The sequence below is a fragment of the Chelon labrosus genome (genome assembly GCF_963514085.1).
Source record: "Chelon labrosus genome assembly, chromosome: 16".
In the NCBI taxonomy this organism is placed as follows: domain Eukaryota; kingdom Metazoa; phylum Chordata; class Actinopteri; order Mugiliformes; family Mugilidae; genus Chelon; species Chelon labrosus.
The window spans coordinates 3,667,226-3,682,106 of NC_140349.1; the positions used below are offsets into that span (position 1 = coordinate 3,667,226).

A 14,881-nucleotide genomic window follows, 5' to 3' on the forward strand; every position below is an offset into this window, starting at 1 on the left:
GAACCAGGTAGTGAAGGTGGTTTGATTACTGAGCAGGAAATCACATTCATATAAATATTGTTTAGTCAACTGGGCCAGTGACTGTAGTTTAGTTCCTGAAGATAAAGTGTAGATATAAGATAGAGACAAGTAAGTTAATGTTCTCTATTGTTTGTGATACTCATGAACAGAATATCAAGCTAATGCTCATGTCACACAAACTAGTTTTTCTCTTTCTTTATAGTTTTTACATTTTCACAGTGTAAAAAGAACCGTGAGCTTCTCTGAGGTGATCAGTTTCCTGTTGTTGTCGCCCTCTGGTGGACAGATGGTGGACCTGATTGTGGCTTTTACTCCGAACATTGCACATATCAGTCGTTTTAAATGCTCATTAAATGTTGTACATGGTGCTTTTCCCTAAAATAAATAAACATGAAACAAACAGCTACAGTGGAAGACTATTTGACCAGTTTTATGGCCTTTTTATTTATGAATATCTTTTTGATTCTTTGTTTTCATGCAGTTTAAGGTGTGTACTATCATTAGTTTATGTGACTGTTTTGGCATTGAACTAAATAAAATGTATCTTTTGCGTCCGGAGGTTCCCCCGCTGCGTGAAGCTCTGGCCGCAGGCGCTGCAGTCGAGCGACGTCTCCCTGTGAACTCGGAGGTGACACTTCAGGCAGCCGCTGAGCTCCAGGTGTTTCCCGCACACGGCGCAGGCTCTGGGATGAGCTGAGGTGTGTGAGACCAGGTAACTCATCCTCTGGAAAGACTTGCCACACACCCTGCAGCCGAACTCAGGAGGAAGCTGTTTGTGTTCCTGCAGGTCAGACGCGCTCCTCCTCTCTCTGTCTGACCTCTGACCTTCTGCTGCTGTCTCCTCTGGTCTGCAGAGTCCAGCCTCCTCCCCCCTGTAGTCTTCGCTGTCCTCTGGGTCGTAGTCCTCGGCCATGACAGGGACTTTGCTCTCTGCTTCCAGACCTGAAGCTGGGTCCAGGTCCTCTCCACCGCCTTCAGTTTTAATGTGAGCAGCTGAAAACCCAGTGTCCGTCTCATCAGAACGGCCGGTCTGAACCAGAACCTTTTATCCAGGAGGAGTCCTGCAGAGGGTCTGACAGGGGGCAGATGAAACTTAACCTCAATCCTTTAACATGCAGTCTGCGTTACTTCATGTTTAATGGTGTTCAACTGATTATATGAAGTTAAATAACTTCATATAACCTCTCCTCGCCTGTTTGACTCAGTTCTCAAACCCCTCCACCCCAACCCTCTCTGTTCTCTCTTCTCCTTGACAATCTCTTTGCAGGAACCAGGGGGTCAAGGAGCCGATGCCTCCAGAGATATGCCCCCACCCTGAATCCCTCTCCCTGGGTTCCTACGTCCAGTCGTCCATGGATCATCATCAGTCGCTACTCAATTCTCTTTTCCTTCCCCTCGACCCCTCGACCCTTCCGTTCGATCTCCTATTTTTTACCTTCTCTTTAACCTGGTCAAATAAACTTCTTTGAATATCAAGAGGCGTGGTCTTGCTAGTGAATTTAAAGTTAAGTCATCTTAAAATATGCATTCATTCATTTAACATTAGTAGATATTTATGGGATGTTTGTTTCCCCCAGTTTCTCCCAGTGTGTGGCACTGGTGTGTGAATGTGTGTGTGCTTGTGTGAGCGAATGCGTAGATGTGTCTGTGACTGTAAAGTGCTTTGAGTACCAATAGGTACAAAAGTGCTGTATGAAAGCAAGGCCATTTACCATTTACCATCCTCATCTTCCTCCTCAGGTCTCCCCTCATCCTCATCTTCCTCCTCAGGTCTCCCCTCATCCTCATCTTCCTCTTCAGGTCTCTCCTCATCCTCATTCTCTCCTTAATTAAATCATTTTTATTCTGCTGTTGAAGAATCATTGATAAGTTTAACTTAACTTTATCATCATTCTGAGATGATCTTTCATTAGATCATGTTTAACATAATTTATATCTAATGCTGAGTCTGTTACCTGGCAACAGTATGAGCGCAGACACACGTTAACCAGCAGGGGGCGCACTGTGCCCATAAACCAGGGTCTGAACTACTTCATGAATAAAAGAGTCCCATCATCAGACATGAGCTGTAGAGTGGTGTCAGTTAAACTCCAGGAAATGATTCATTCTCATTCAAACACTGCTCTGGGACCTGGGTGTGTGTTTCTTTCTATTTCTGCTAGGAAGACTTGAAATGTCCGGGATGGATCTGATCTCCTTGAAGTCGTTGGTGTTTGTTCTCTGTTTGACGGGTGAGAAGAAATGACAGCAGATTGATAATCTGAAGCTTTAAGCCAGCAGCCTTGTACATGCCTCATTCTGACTTTCTCTGCCTTGTCTCCTCAGGATGCTGCTTGGCTCAGGACATCCTGCCGGACGGTCCCGTGGACGTATTCATGGGGACAAACGTGACCCTGAAGACTCTGCTGAAGGACCTAAAGGACGATGTGATCGTGTGGAACTACAGCGACGGGAAGGAAAAGAGTGTTAACGTGATCTTCCTGGAACCCTGGGAGGTTAGGGTAGGCAGTGATTACACCGGAAGAGCTTCAGTGGACAAGAGCACCGGAGCCCTGACCCTGGGGCCCCTGAAGGTGCAGGACGGAGGATACTACAGCATCACTGTTATTACAGATAGAAGTCAGACTGCTGAGATCGAGCTCCGGGTCCTGGGTGAGTGATGTCTCCTGGTCACACCTCTGTTTGTAACTAGATCATTTTGGATAACATCAGACAGGTTCAGTTTTTAATTTTCATTCTAATCACGTTTTAAATTGTGTGTGAATCGTTATTTTATCTCTGGATCGATGCCAACTTGATCAGAAGCTAGCGATAAAGCTGAATATATTCAGATGAACTAACAGAAATTAAAGGAATAACATGAGTCTGGCTGGTGTCCTCTACATCTGTATTTATCAGGACGGCTGTTGGGGAACTATTCACTCTCATTCATACTCAGCACCAGAAACCACACACCCAGCAAACAGCGTAGGACGCTTGGCTGCAGTAGATCAATAATGTCCCCTCAGGGCCGTCAGCTTTACACATGAAAAGTTACTGTTGTGTGAGGTGAGTGGAGTCAGAACTGGTTGCCACTCCTTCATATTGTTCCCACAGCGTTGGCTCAGAGCTGCAGCTCCAGGATTATCCAGAATGAGTCCAGCAGGTCGAGCGCTCGCTGCTTTCAAATGTGGATTTCAGATTACGATTGAAAATGATGGTTGGTCACTGGCCTCTCATTGGAAAGAGGATTTGATCAGCAAAGATCCTGGAAACATCTACCCACACACGCCCTCATCCACCCAAAATCCAAATCTGAAACTAACCTCGTTTGACTGAACCAGATTATTACTGGAAACACAACATTCTCTGATTATCAGGCTGCAGCTTTATGGGAGCTGTGTATGTAGAGACACTGATGAGCCACCACCACCACCAACACCACCACTACCACCATCACCACTAACCATTAGGGAGTTTATGGCAGCGCTGGATGACCAGAACAACAACAAACACTGAACGCTGGTTTAACAGAAGAGAATCAGACGATAGTGAATATTAAAAGATCAGGACATGACTTTTAAATGAAGGAGATTTGTTGATGAAGCAGGAACATCTGACTTCCTGGTGCTTTCTCTGGGGCCCCGGGGCCACTACATTTCTAGTGTCATCTGATGGGTTGTTATAGAGGTCACAGGTCAGGTTCCTCATGCTGACTCCATGGTTCTCTGTGCAGAGCCGGTGTCTGATGTCATCATCCAGTCCGACCCCCTGGAAGGTGTTGAACACAACACCACCGTCATCCTCACATGCACCGCTAAGGGCTCCGTCAGCAAGTTCACCTGGACCAACGGCAGGGCAGACATCGTGGCCGACGGCAAACGAGTGACACAGAAAGACGTCAGTTTATCTTAGATTTAGATTTTTAAATTTTTAGAAATTGTCGGTCATTATTCTCATTGGTTCTTTTTTCTTTTCTCAGGAGGCGACGTCCAACACACTGACCATCAGGAACGTCCTCCGATGGGATCTCATGGGTCCCATCTACTGCTCAGCCATTAATGCACTGGAGACGAAGAAGAGTGCCCCCTTCAACCCCACCGTCTTCTGTGAGTAACCCCTCTCTAACTAAACACCAGCTGGGAACAGAAACACATTGCTAGCTTCAAGCTGCTGCAGGAGATCAGGAGTAGCAATGAACCAGTCCTCCTGCAGAGACTGAAGCCTGAAGACATCTACACAAACCTGAGGACACGAGTGACGCAGCTCAGGTCCAAGAAAGTCCAACTGTCAGTCAACTTTAGCAACGTTAGCACAAACACTGACATTAGCTGAAACAAACAAATGTTAGCTGCTTTAAGAAGCTCATGTTAGCTGATATCATAGCCTTAAGAAGCTCATGTTAGCTGATATGATAGCCATAACATCATAAAGATAACTAATTTAACTCCACGGTTCTCAGATGACATGTATGACTACTGTTACTCTTCTGTCCATCACAACATTAAATCCCACCCACACAATCTGATTGGCAAGACAGATCTTTGCTGGAGGCGAATCTGTTCTTGACTGACAGACAAAAGTGGGAATCAGACAGAGCTGGATTGTCTCACACTGTCAATCATCTCACTCAGCTTTGTTCTAAGAGGCTGAGGAGTATTTTTTACTATGTGAGGAGCTTCTTGGTGAGAAGAGGTAGAATCACATGACCTGGTGTAGCTTCATCCACAACAACATGTCTGTTTGTTCTGTAATTTAACCATATATTTCATTAATTCATTGATGACCATCAGGTTTATTTTCAGTTAATAATAATATATACTATCTGAACTAACTTTATGCATGTTAATTTCTTTAAAGCCTCCATATTAGATGAATCCAGTTATACAGAAACTGCCATTTCAGACCCATGTATATACATCTGATGATCTTCCCTGCAAAGACGACAGAGATGAACACAAATGAAGATGTTTTAATGTTTAAGTTATGAGGCTTCCACGCTGGGCTCTGCTGTTTCTTACCAACTAAATGTCAAACGTCCTCTCAGGTTTCACATTGTGTCAGCCTGTGCACACACCTGTGAATTAATGCCCCTTAAGACTCCAAATCCACTTCATCTCTCCTATAGTACGATGAAATGTCATTTTTTGTTGCTCATTTTCTGTCATTTTCAAGTAAGGTCAGTCTTTTGTAGCAAAGGAATTTAAAAAAAAAAAAAAACAAAGCTATAACATGTATTTTCTTTCTTATATCTTGACCTCACTCTCTTTGGCATCTTTGAGAAAATTAACTAAACTCTAACCAAATTGTATATGGGTTGATTTCAAGCAAAGACAATGTTAAATTTAATAGAATATCTTTGTTCTGCAGTGACTCACAGTCTGCAAGTTTTCTTCACTGGATCACTGGGAGTCAGAAACCTGCCAGAGTTTGTTGGTGTTGCAATGGTTGATGGAGTCGAGGTTCTTTACTATGACAGCGACATCCAAAGAGTACAACCCAGACAGGACTGGATGACAGAGCTGATGAAAGACGACCCAACACAGATAGACTGGTACAATGCTGAGTGTCGGGACAGTCACAGCTTCTTCAATGACACCATCAAGGATCTGATGTTGAAGTTAAAACAGACAGAAGGTACATTTTTTGTTTCACACGCTTAAGAACTTTTGTTGAGTAGAGACAAGAGAGTCTAAGATTTAGTCTAGCAGCCTCTTAGATTTGAGATAAACACTGTCTGCTAAACGTTTTCATTTTTTTGATTTTGCACGTATAATGTTATGCATTCAGTCCAAAATCGTTTTATAGTAACACATTAATATTCAGTTCATGTAGATCAGTAACTAATTGTTACAGATCATAGTTTTAGTATCTGTTTGACTACATTAGTCTCTGTCTGTCTCTCAGGTGTCCACACTATGCAGAGAATGTTTGGCTGTGAATGGGATGATGAGACTTCACAGATTAATGGTTTTGATCAGTTTGGCTACGATGGAGAAGACTTCATAACGTTTGATTTGAAGTCAAACACGTGGATCGCTGTGAAAGCGGAGACTGTCGTCACCAAACAAAAGTGGGAATCAGACAGAGCTGGATTATCTCACACTGTCAATCATCTCACTCAGCTTTGTCCTGAGAGGCTGAGGAGATTTTTGGACTATGGGAGGAGCTTCTTGCTGAGAAGAGGTAGAATCACATGACCTGGTGTAGCTTCACACTACAACATGTCTGTTTGTTCTAATGTAATGAAATATTTCAGCAAATACAAACACAAAAATCCATCTATGATATTCTCTCTCTCTCCAGACCTCCCCTCATTGTCTCTCCTCCAGAAGACTCCCTCCTCTCCAGTCAGCTGCCACGCTACAGGTTTCTACCCTGACAGAGCCATGATGTTCTGGAGGAAAGATGGAGAGGAGATTCATGAAGGAGTGGAACATGGAGAGATCCTCCCCAACCATGATGGATCCTTCCAGATGAATGTTGACCTGAACATTTCATCAGTCTCACCTGAAGACTGGAGGAGGTACGACTGTGTGTTTCATCTCTCTGGTGTGGAGGACGACATCATCACCAAAGTGGATAAAGAACAGATCAGAACCAACAGAGGTAAGATATTATAAATCATTTCACCCACCCAGCTGTTTTTGAAAATCCCAACTGATACAATATGCCAGAATTTAATCAGACGACAAATGAAGAACCTCATGTTATGTGGATAAGAGGGAGAGAGTAAAGTTTGTGTTGGTCCATGTCATTGTTATTTCTACCTTCCTGGTTGTTAAACAACATTTATCTCGTACTGGTGAGTATTTAATTATTTCAGTTTGTATTTAACATATATTCAGATACATTACATCTGATGTATTGTTTGTTAAACACGGATGCAGGCATTGATCCGGCTGAAGATTTCAGTTCAACATTTAACCGTAGCTGAAATCTCTCTGACATAGTACAGACATGGTATTTTGTCCATACAGATAGGTGTCCATTAACTAATTGCAGTGTTGGGAACGTTACTTTAAAAAAGTAATTAGTTATAGTTACTCACTACTTGTTCCAAAAAGTAACTGAGTTAGTAACTGAATTACTCTATAATAAAAGTAACTCGTTACCAGGGAAAGTAACTATTTGCATTACTGTTAAAATAAAAGTTGCTATATGTCAAAGAATTTGGATTTTTTTTTAGCAGTTTTCACAAGTCAGTTGAAATGAGTAGAACAGACACGTGTTTGTACATAACTTTCGATATATATATATATATATATATATTTATTTATTTTTTTTTTTTTTTTTTTTCGGTATCGGTGTTTTTGGCCACTAGCTTTGTAGATGCGTGTGTCGTTGTGAGATGCTTCATTAAATTAGAGTTGCTTACAACGGATGTCAAGAAAGTCTTCGCTCCTGGACATAATGTACACATTACATGCACGTTCCTCCCTTTGACCAAAATTAATTTTTTTATTTATTGATGTAGTGCTTATATCTCTACCTTAAAAATGCCAACTTTTCATCGGATTGCTCCTGACTCGCCATCTCTGCTGCTTCGTGGAATCTCTGTTTAGCTGTTGTGTGTGTGTGTGGCGCGTGTGCTGGCATGTGTGTAAAAACCTGGCTCTGATTGGCTACCATGAAACATGGCTCTGCCTTAGCCAATCATAATCGCTTACCTCGTTATTAACCCACCTCCTCACTAGCGGTGAGCCAGGGGTGCGTTCGGATTACACAGTTTATTCAATCAATAGTAACGCACCGCATTTAATGTCCAGTAACGTTAACGGCGTTGTAACGACGGGAAAAGTAATTAATTAGATTACCCCGTTACTGAAAAAAGAACAGCGTTACGTAACGCCGTTATTTTAAACGGCGTTATTCCAAACACTGACTAATTGTAATACTGTGGGTACAGATGGTGTCATCAAAGATCACTGAAAGGTTCGTTCTAGTGTACTCTAATATGAGTACACTTCTACAGTTTTTTTCTTTTGACCTTTCGGCAAAGTTCAGACTGAAACTGCACTAGCAGAAACACATTGAGATGTTTGAAGCTGAAGTTAAATGTCCTGTCATTCCAGTTCCAGGTTACCCTGGTGGTCTTTTAATTGTCAGAGCTGTTGTAGTGCTGCTCCTGTTGGCGGTCACCATCAGTGGACTCTTCATCTGGAGGAAGAAAATAAACAGTGAGGGGAGAAAACAACATATTCTTTTAATATTTCAACCCTGTGACCATGTTGAATCACTGATAATAATCTATTATTTGTATTCTAGGATTCAAACCTGCTGACAGTCATAGTTTAACTCTATAAGAGAGAGTATCCAGAAAGATAATGACGTCAGTTTGTTTCTTTGTCTTGACAGCGGATGCAGTTTGAAGACTAAAGAGACAATAATCAGAAAAGTGCTGATGCTCAAACATGCAGCTCATTCTAAAGGCTGGCGTCCATTCACTGAGGACTGACGGTATTTTTTAACAACAGTGGAGCGTCTCTTTGGAAAGCTGTGTCAATCTGACGGTCAACAAACAAGAAATGAAGACTTGATCTCCTGATTTTTCTCCAGAACCAGCAAAGTTTTAACATTTGATGGATTGAAATCTGACACATACATTCATGTTTGAGCTGAAAACAGTCAAATAAATGACGTGGATCAGAGGAACTTTCCACCAGATGTCAATAGCTGCACAAACAGCTGTGAAGTCTGACTCTGAAACTGAGAGTGACCAAAGTGAATCACACTGCCAGAATATTTTCTCCACTTCCTCTTCCAACTTATCAGCCGTGACAGCGTGGCTGGTATCGTATTACCCTTGGATGTGTTTTCACAGATGTACGTTGGGCGTATGTTCTGCCTGGGTCATGTCAGCTAGAAGGATTGTAATATCAGAGGTTTCATTTACATTAATGTTTGAATCGGTGTCCATGTGCGTATGTGCGTGACATTTTATTCAGTTTCTCTCCACCTGTGATGCCAGTTTGACCTGCCCACCACTGGGTGGTGCTGTGTAAACGAGCTCTGTTTACTATATGCCATAAATAAGTGTAAAATTGGTGGTACTGAGTTGGAGTGAAGTTGACTAACAAGGTGAAACACAGAATTGGGTGATAATGTTTTGCTACATTCTTTACAACCAGTCACACCAAAAAAACATTAAACTTAAAAACTTTGTAAATATTGTGTATAGATTTTTGTTCTTTTTTTTAGTTCTCTATTTTTATTGTTGATTTTTAGCTTTTTGTTATATTTATGTTGGTGTTGAATGCCTGTACATTGCTGCTGCAACAGAGAAATTTCCCAGTTTGGGATAAATAAAAAACTATCTATCTATCTATCTATCTATCTATCTGTAGCAATAGAAAACTAGAAGAACTACTAGAAAAAACAGTGAACTGAACAATTAGAGTTTTATTAAAAATACTTGCCCCCCCCCCCCCCCCCCCCCCCCCCCCCCCACACACACACACACACACTTCTGAAATCAAAATTTCGTCCTCAGCAGTGCCACGCTAACATTAACTTTGTGAAAAGAAAGCAAACTGAGGACAAAAGCGGAGACAAAGCAGTTAAAGGTCTGTTTTTAACTAAATTCTGCCTATGATCATTCCTTATTGCATTACGAGCCATCACTGCGCCCATAGGCGCGTCTAGTCCGTTCTGTCCCAGCACCCCTAAACAAATTGGTTGTCTTATTTTAAAAGGGTTTGTCTATGATAAGATAACAAAAAAAATAGCACAATTGAAGAAAGTATGTGGTTTAAAAATAATATTTTAAAAAAAATGTTTTCAGCATTCTAATTACCTTACAAAGATTGGGGAATTAAATAAAAATTGTGATTGGATAATATTTTTTTTCCTGGTAGTCAGGAGGTTAGCTTGCAAGGGGTTGCTTTTTTGACGTTTATTGACCTTAAGTTTGTGTTGAACTTATTGTTCCTACCTCATTTTCTCATTTAAATACAATTTCTTTTCTTTCTTTTCTAAACCAAATGATAGCTTCGTGACACAGTAGTTTGACATTAAAGGAAGATGTGTTCTCTCATTTATTGTTGTCTTTCCAGTCTTTGGTGGGGGGTGCTCAGCATCCCTAAAGCTCTGACCCTAGAATCGCCCCTGACTACCCCTATTACATTCTTCTGTTGTTTGCTTTAAGCCTAGGAGCATAATAAGATACATTTAGAATAAGTATATATATATATTTCCAGTTCTTTTGGTGAAAGTAACTTAAAAGTAATGCAGTAGTAGTGTAATGCCTTACAATTCAGAGACAGAAATATTATAATGTAATGAATTACTTTGAAATGACAGTAACAAGTAATATATAATGTATTACGTTTTTGAAGTAACTTGCCCAACACTGGTGATAGTATAAAAACAAAACACCACTAAATTTCGGGTTAAAATGCATTGTAACGCACGTTACTGACCTTTGTACTGAATAAAATATTACCCAAATGTTTTTTGGGTACATTACCGCGTTACAGCAAAAAGCAATACATTACTGTAATTAGATTACTTTTCTAACGCGTTACTCCCAACACTGGAGTTTGGGACGGACACGGCGCGTAAGGAGAAAACATTAACTTCAAGCTGTCCGATGTGTCAGAAAATGTAGTCCATCTATGTTATAGTGAATTATGTCCCTAGAATCCACCACAGCTCTGTGGTCTCTCCTCTGCTGATGCTGTAGAGATATGCTTCATATTTACGGTGTAGTTGAGACGGTGTTTTCTTGGTTCGTTGGTGTTTTTCTTAAGACAGTGAGCCCAGTGGACTGGTGCATTGTTTCTATGCATGACAGGAACTGAGGATTTGTGTCGCTTAGTCGCTTTACCTTTTAAGACCTGCAGCTATTATTTTAAGACCCAAATTCAATCAGCTGCACGACTCAACCTCTGATTCTGTGGATAAGAAGCAACCGAAGGACAAATTTAGAATTTCCTGTACTGAGGTGAACAGCGTCTTCCTGTATATGATAACAAGGCCAAGGTTTCGATGTGTGAGAGGGTGAAGCACATGAGGTTTGCTCCATTTAATCTACAACATTTAACGCAGTGAATGTCGCTGTTCTAGACATATTTTCTGGAATGACAAATTGGAATCATGTGAGCACTTACCTCACATCACATGAAAACAGACCAGAACACCTCAGTTGCATGAAAGCTTGCAAGGAACTGGCAGTGAGGTTAAGAAGTGGAGAAACTATTGATAAGCAGGAGATGACACTTCTGGAGGCTGAGAGGGTGAGGTGGAGAGCAGTGCTGACATGTCTCACTGCTACTGTGCAGTCACTGGCAGTTCCAAATTTGTCTCTAAGGGGACACACAGAAACACTGTTCACACCATCAAATGGGAATTTTCTCAAAGAGGTCGAGGTTTGATCCCATAATGAAAGATCACTAGGATTCAAACCTGCTGACAGTCAGTTTCTTCTCAAAGTTTAACTCTATAAGAGAGAGTATCCAGATCGATAATGACGTCAGTTTGTTTCTTTGTCTTGACAGCGGATGCAGTTTGAAGACTAAAGAGACAATAATCAGAAAAGTGCTGATGCTCAAACATGTAGCTCGTTCTAAAGGCTGGCGTCCATTCACTGAGGACTGGCGGTATTTTTTAACAACAGTGGAGCGTCTCTTTGGAAAGCTGTGACAATCTGACGGTCAACAAACGAGAAACGATGACTTGATCTCCTGATTTTTCTCCATAACCTGCAAAGTTTTAACATCTGATGGATTGAAATCTGACACATACATTCATGTTTGAGCTGAAAACAGTCAAATAAACGACGTGGATCAGAGGAACTTTCCACCAGATGTCAATAGCTGCACAAACAGCTGTGAAGTCTGACTCTGAAACTGAGAGTGACCAAAGTGAATCACACTGCCAGAATATTTTCTCCACTTCCTCTTCCAACTTATCAGCCGTGACAGCGTGGCTGGTATCGTATTACCCTTGGATGTGTTTTCACAGATGTACGTTGGGCGTATGTTCTGACTGGGTCACGTCAGCTAGAAGGATTGTAATATCAGAGGTTTCATTTACATTAATGTTTGAATCGGTGTCCATGTGCGTATGTGCATGACATTTTATTCAGTTTCTCTCCACCTGTGATGCCAGTTTGACCTGCCCACCACTGGGTGGTGCTGTGTAAACGAGCTCTGTTTACTATATGCCATAAATAAGTGTAAAATTGGTGGTACTGAGTTGGAGTGAAGTTGACTAACAAGGTGAAACACAGAATTGGGTGATAATTTTTTGCTACATGCTTTACAACTAGTCACACCAAAAAAGGGAACATTAAACTTAAGGTTTTGTAAATATTGTGTATAGATTTTTGTTCTTTTTTTTAGTTCTCTATTTTTATTGTTGATTTTTAGCTTTTTGTTATATTTATGTTGGTGTTGAATGCCTGTACATTGCTGCTGCAACAGAGAAATTTCCCAGTTTGGGATAAATAAAAAACTATCTATCTATCTATCTATCTATCTATCTATCTATCTATCTATCTATCTATCTATCTGTAGCAATAGAAAACTAAAAGAACTACTAGAAAAAACAGTGAACTGAACGATTAGAGTTTTATTAAAAATACTTGCCCCCCCCCACACACACACACACTTCTGAAATCAAAATTTCGTCCTTAGCAGTGCCACGCTAACATTAACTTTGTGAAAAGAAAGCAAACTGAGGACAAAAGCGGAGACAAAGCAGTTAAAGGTCTGTTTTTAACTAAATTCTGCCTATGATCATTCCTTATTGCATTACGAGCCATCGCTGCGCCCATAGGCGCGTCTAATCCGTTTTGTCCCAGCACCCCTAAACAAATTGGTTGTCTTATTTTAAAAGGGTTTGTCTATGATAAGATAACAAAAAAATAGCACAATTGAAGAAAGTATGTGGTTTAAAAATAATATTTAAAAAAAAATGTTTTCAGCATTCTAATTACCTTACAAAGATTGGGGAATTAAATAAAAATTGTGATTGGATAATATTTTTCTTCCTGGTAGTCAGGAGGTTAGCTTGCTAGGGGTTGCTTTTTTGACGTTTATTGACCTTAAGTTTGTGTTGAACTTATTGTTCCTACCTCATCTTCTCATTTAAATACAATTTCTTTTCTTTCTTTTCTAAACCAAATGATAGCTTCGTGACACAGTAGTTTGACATTAAAGGAAGATGTGTTCTCTCATTATTGTTGTCTTTCCAGTCTTTGGTGGGGGGTGCTCAGCATCCCTAAAGCTCTGACCCTAGAATCGCCCCTGACTGCGCCTATTACATTCTTCTGTTGTTTGCTTTAAGCCTAGGAGCATAATAAGATACATTTAGAATAAATATATATATATTTCCAGTTCTTTTGGTGAAAGTAACTTAAAAGTAATGCAGTAGTAGTGTAATGCCTTACAATTCAGAGACAGAAATATTATAATGTAATGAATTACTTTGAAATGACAGTAACAAGTAATACATAATATATTACGTTTTTGAAGTAACTTGCCCAACACTGGTGATAGTATAAAAACAAAACTCTAACCAAATTGTATATGGGTTGATTTCAAGCAAAGACAATGTTAAATTTAATAGAATATCTTTGTTCTGCAGTGACTCACAGTCTGCAAGTTTTCTTCACTGGATCACTGGGAGTCAGAAACCTGCCAGAGTTTGTTGGTGTTGCAATGGTTGATGGAGTCGAGGTTCTTTACTATGACAGCGACATCCAAAGAGTACAACCCAGACAGGACTGGATGACAGAGCTGATGAAAGACGACCCAACACAGATAGACTGGTACAATGCTGAGTGTCGGGACAGTCACAGGTTCTTCAATGACACCATCAAGGATCTGATGTTGAAGTTAAAACAGACAGAAGGTACATTTTATTTCACATGCTTAAGAACTTTTGTTGAGTAAAGACAAGAGAGTCTAATATTTAGTCTAGCAGCCTCTTAGATTTGAGATAAACACTGTCTGCTAAACGTTTTAATATTTTTGATTTTGCACGTACAATGTTATGCATTCAGTCCAAAATCGTTTTATAGTAACACATTAATATTCAGTTCATGTAGATCAGTAACTAATTGTTACAGATCATAGTTTTAGTATCTGTTTGACTACATTAGTCTCTGTCCGTCTCTCAGGTGTCCACACTATGCAGAGAATGTTTGGCTGTGAATGGGACGATGAGACTTCACAGATTAATGGTTTTGATCAGTTTGGCTACGATGGAGAAGACTTCATAACGTTTGATTTGAAGTCAAACACATGGATCGCTGTGAAGGTGGAGGCTGACGTCACCAAACAAAAGTGGGAATCAGACACAGCTGGATTATCTCACACTGTCAATCATCTCACTCAGCTTTGTCCTAAGAGGCTGAGGAAGTTTTTGGACTATGGGAGGAGCTTCTTGCTGAGAAGAGGTAGAATCACATGACCTGGTGTAGCTTCATGCACAACAACATGTCTGTTTGTTTTAATCTAATTACATATTTCAGCAAATACAAACACAACACTCCATCTATCACTGTCTCTCTCTCCAGACCTCCCCTCAGTGTCTCTCCTCCAGAAGACTCCCTCCTCTCCAGTCAGCTGCCACGCTACAGGTTTCTACCCTGACAGAGCCATGATGTTCTGGAGGAAAGATGGAGAGGAGATTCATGAAGGAGTGGAACAAGGAGAGATCCTCCCCAACCATGATGGATCCTTCCAGATGAATGTTGACCTGAACATTTCATCAGTCTCAGACTGGAGGAGGTACGACTGTGTTTTTCAGCTCTCTGGTGTGGAGGACGACATCATCACTAAACTGGAGGAAGCAGATATTAGAAGCAATGAAGGTAAGAGTGACTGTGGTTTGTTGGATATTTGAGGCCTTGTCCTGTTAGTTTTTAATTTAT

The 14,881-nt window shown here is 40.7% G+C and overlaps 1 protein-coding gene across 2 annotated transcripts; it reads left to right on the forward strand.

Moving 5' to 3' along the window:
- Positions 1-1,981: 1,981 nt before the first annotated feature.
- LOC311501314 (major histocompatibility complex class I-related gene protein-like) lies at positions 1,982-14,881 on the forward strand. Of its 2 annotated transcripts, XM_084563055.1 has the most exons (9): positions 1,982-2,252; positions 2,347-2,673; positions 3,737-3,900; positions 3,983-4,109; positions 5,371-5,637; positions 5,908-6,186; positions 6,307-6,609; positions 8,076-8,180; positions 8,359-9,324. In XM_084563055.1, exons 1-9 carry the CDS (start codon positions 2,195-2,197, stop codon positions 8,370-8,372), a joined length of 1,644 nt encoding a protein of 547 aa, XP_084419181.1. In that variant the 5' UTR covers positions 1,982-2,194; the 3' UTR covers positions 8,373-9,324. The 2 variants fall into 2 exon arrangements, with proteins under 2 accessions (XP_084419181.1, XP_084419180.1); XM_084563054.1 differs by lacking the exons at positions 6,307-6,609; positions 8,076-8,180; positions 8,359-9,324 and adding an exon at positions 14,525-14,881.

Excerpts from the sequence above, each read along its gene's own strand:
- LOC311501314 (XM_084563055.1), top strand. The coding sequence starts at position 2,195 with ATGTCCGGGATGGATCTGATCTCCTTGAAGTCGTTGGTGTTTGTTCTC. Across the intron at positions 4,110-5,370 it reads CTTCAACCCCACCGTCTTCT|TGACTCACAGTCTGCAAGTT; the intron begins GTGAGTAACCCC and ends TTTGTTCTGCAG. Across the intron at positions 6,610-8,075 it reads ACAGATCAGAACCAACAGAG|TTCCAGGTTACCCTGGTGGT; the intron begins GTAAGATATTAT and ends CTGTCATTCCAG.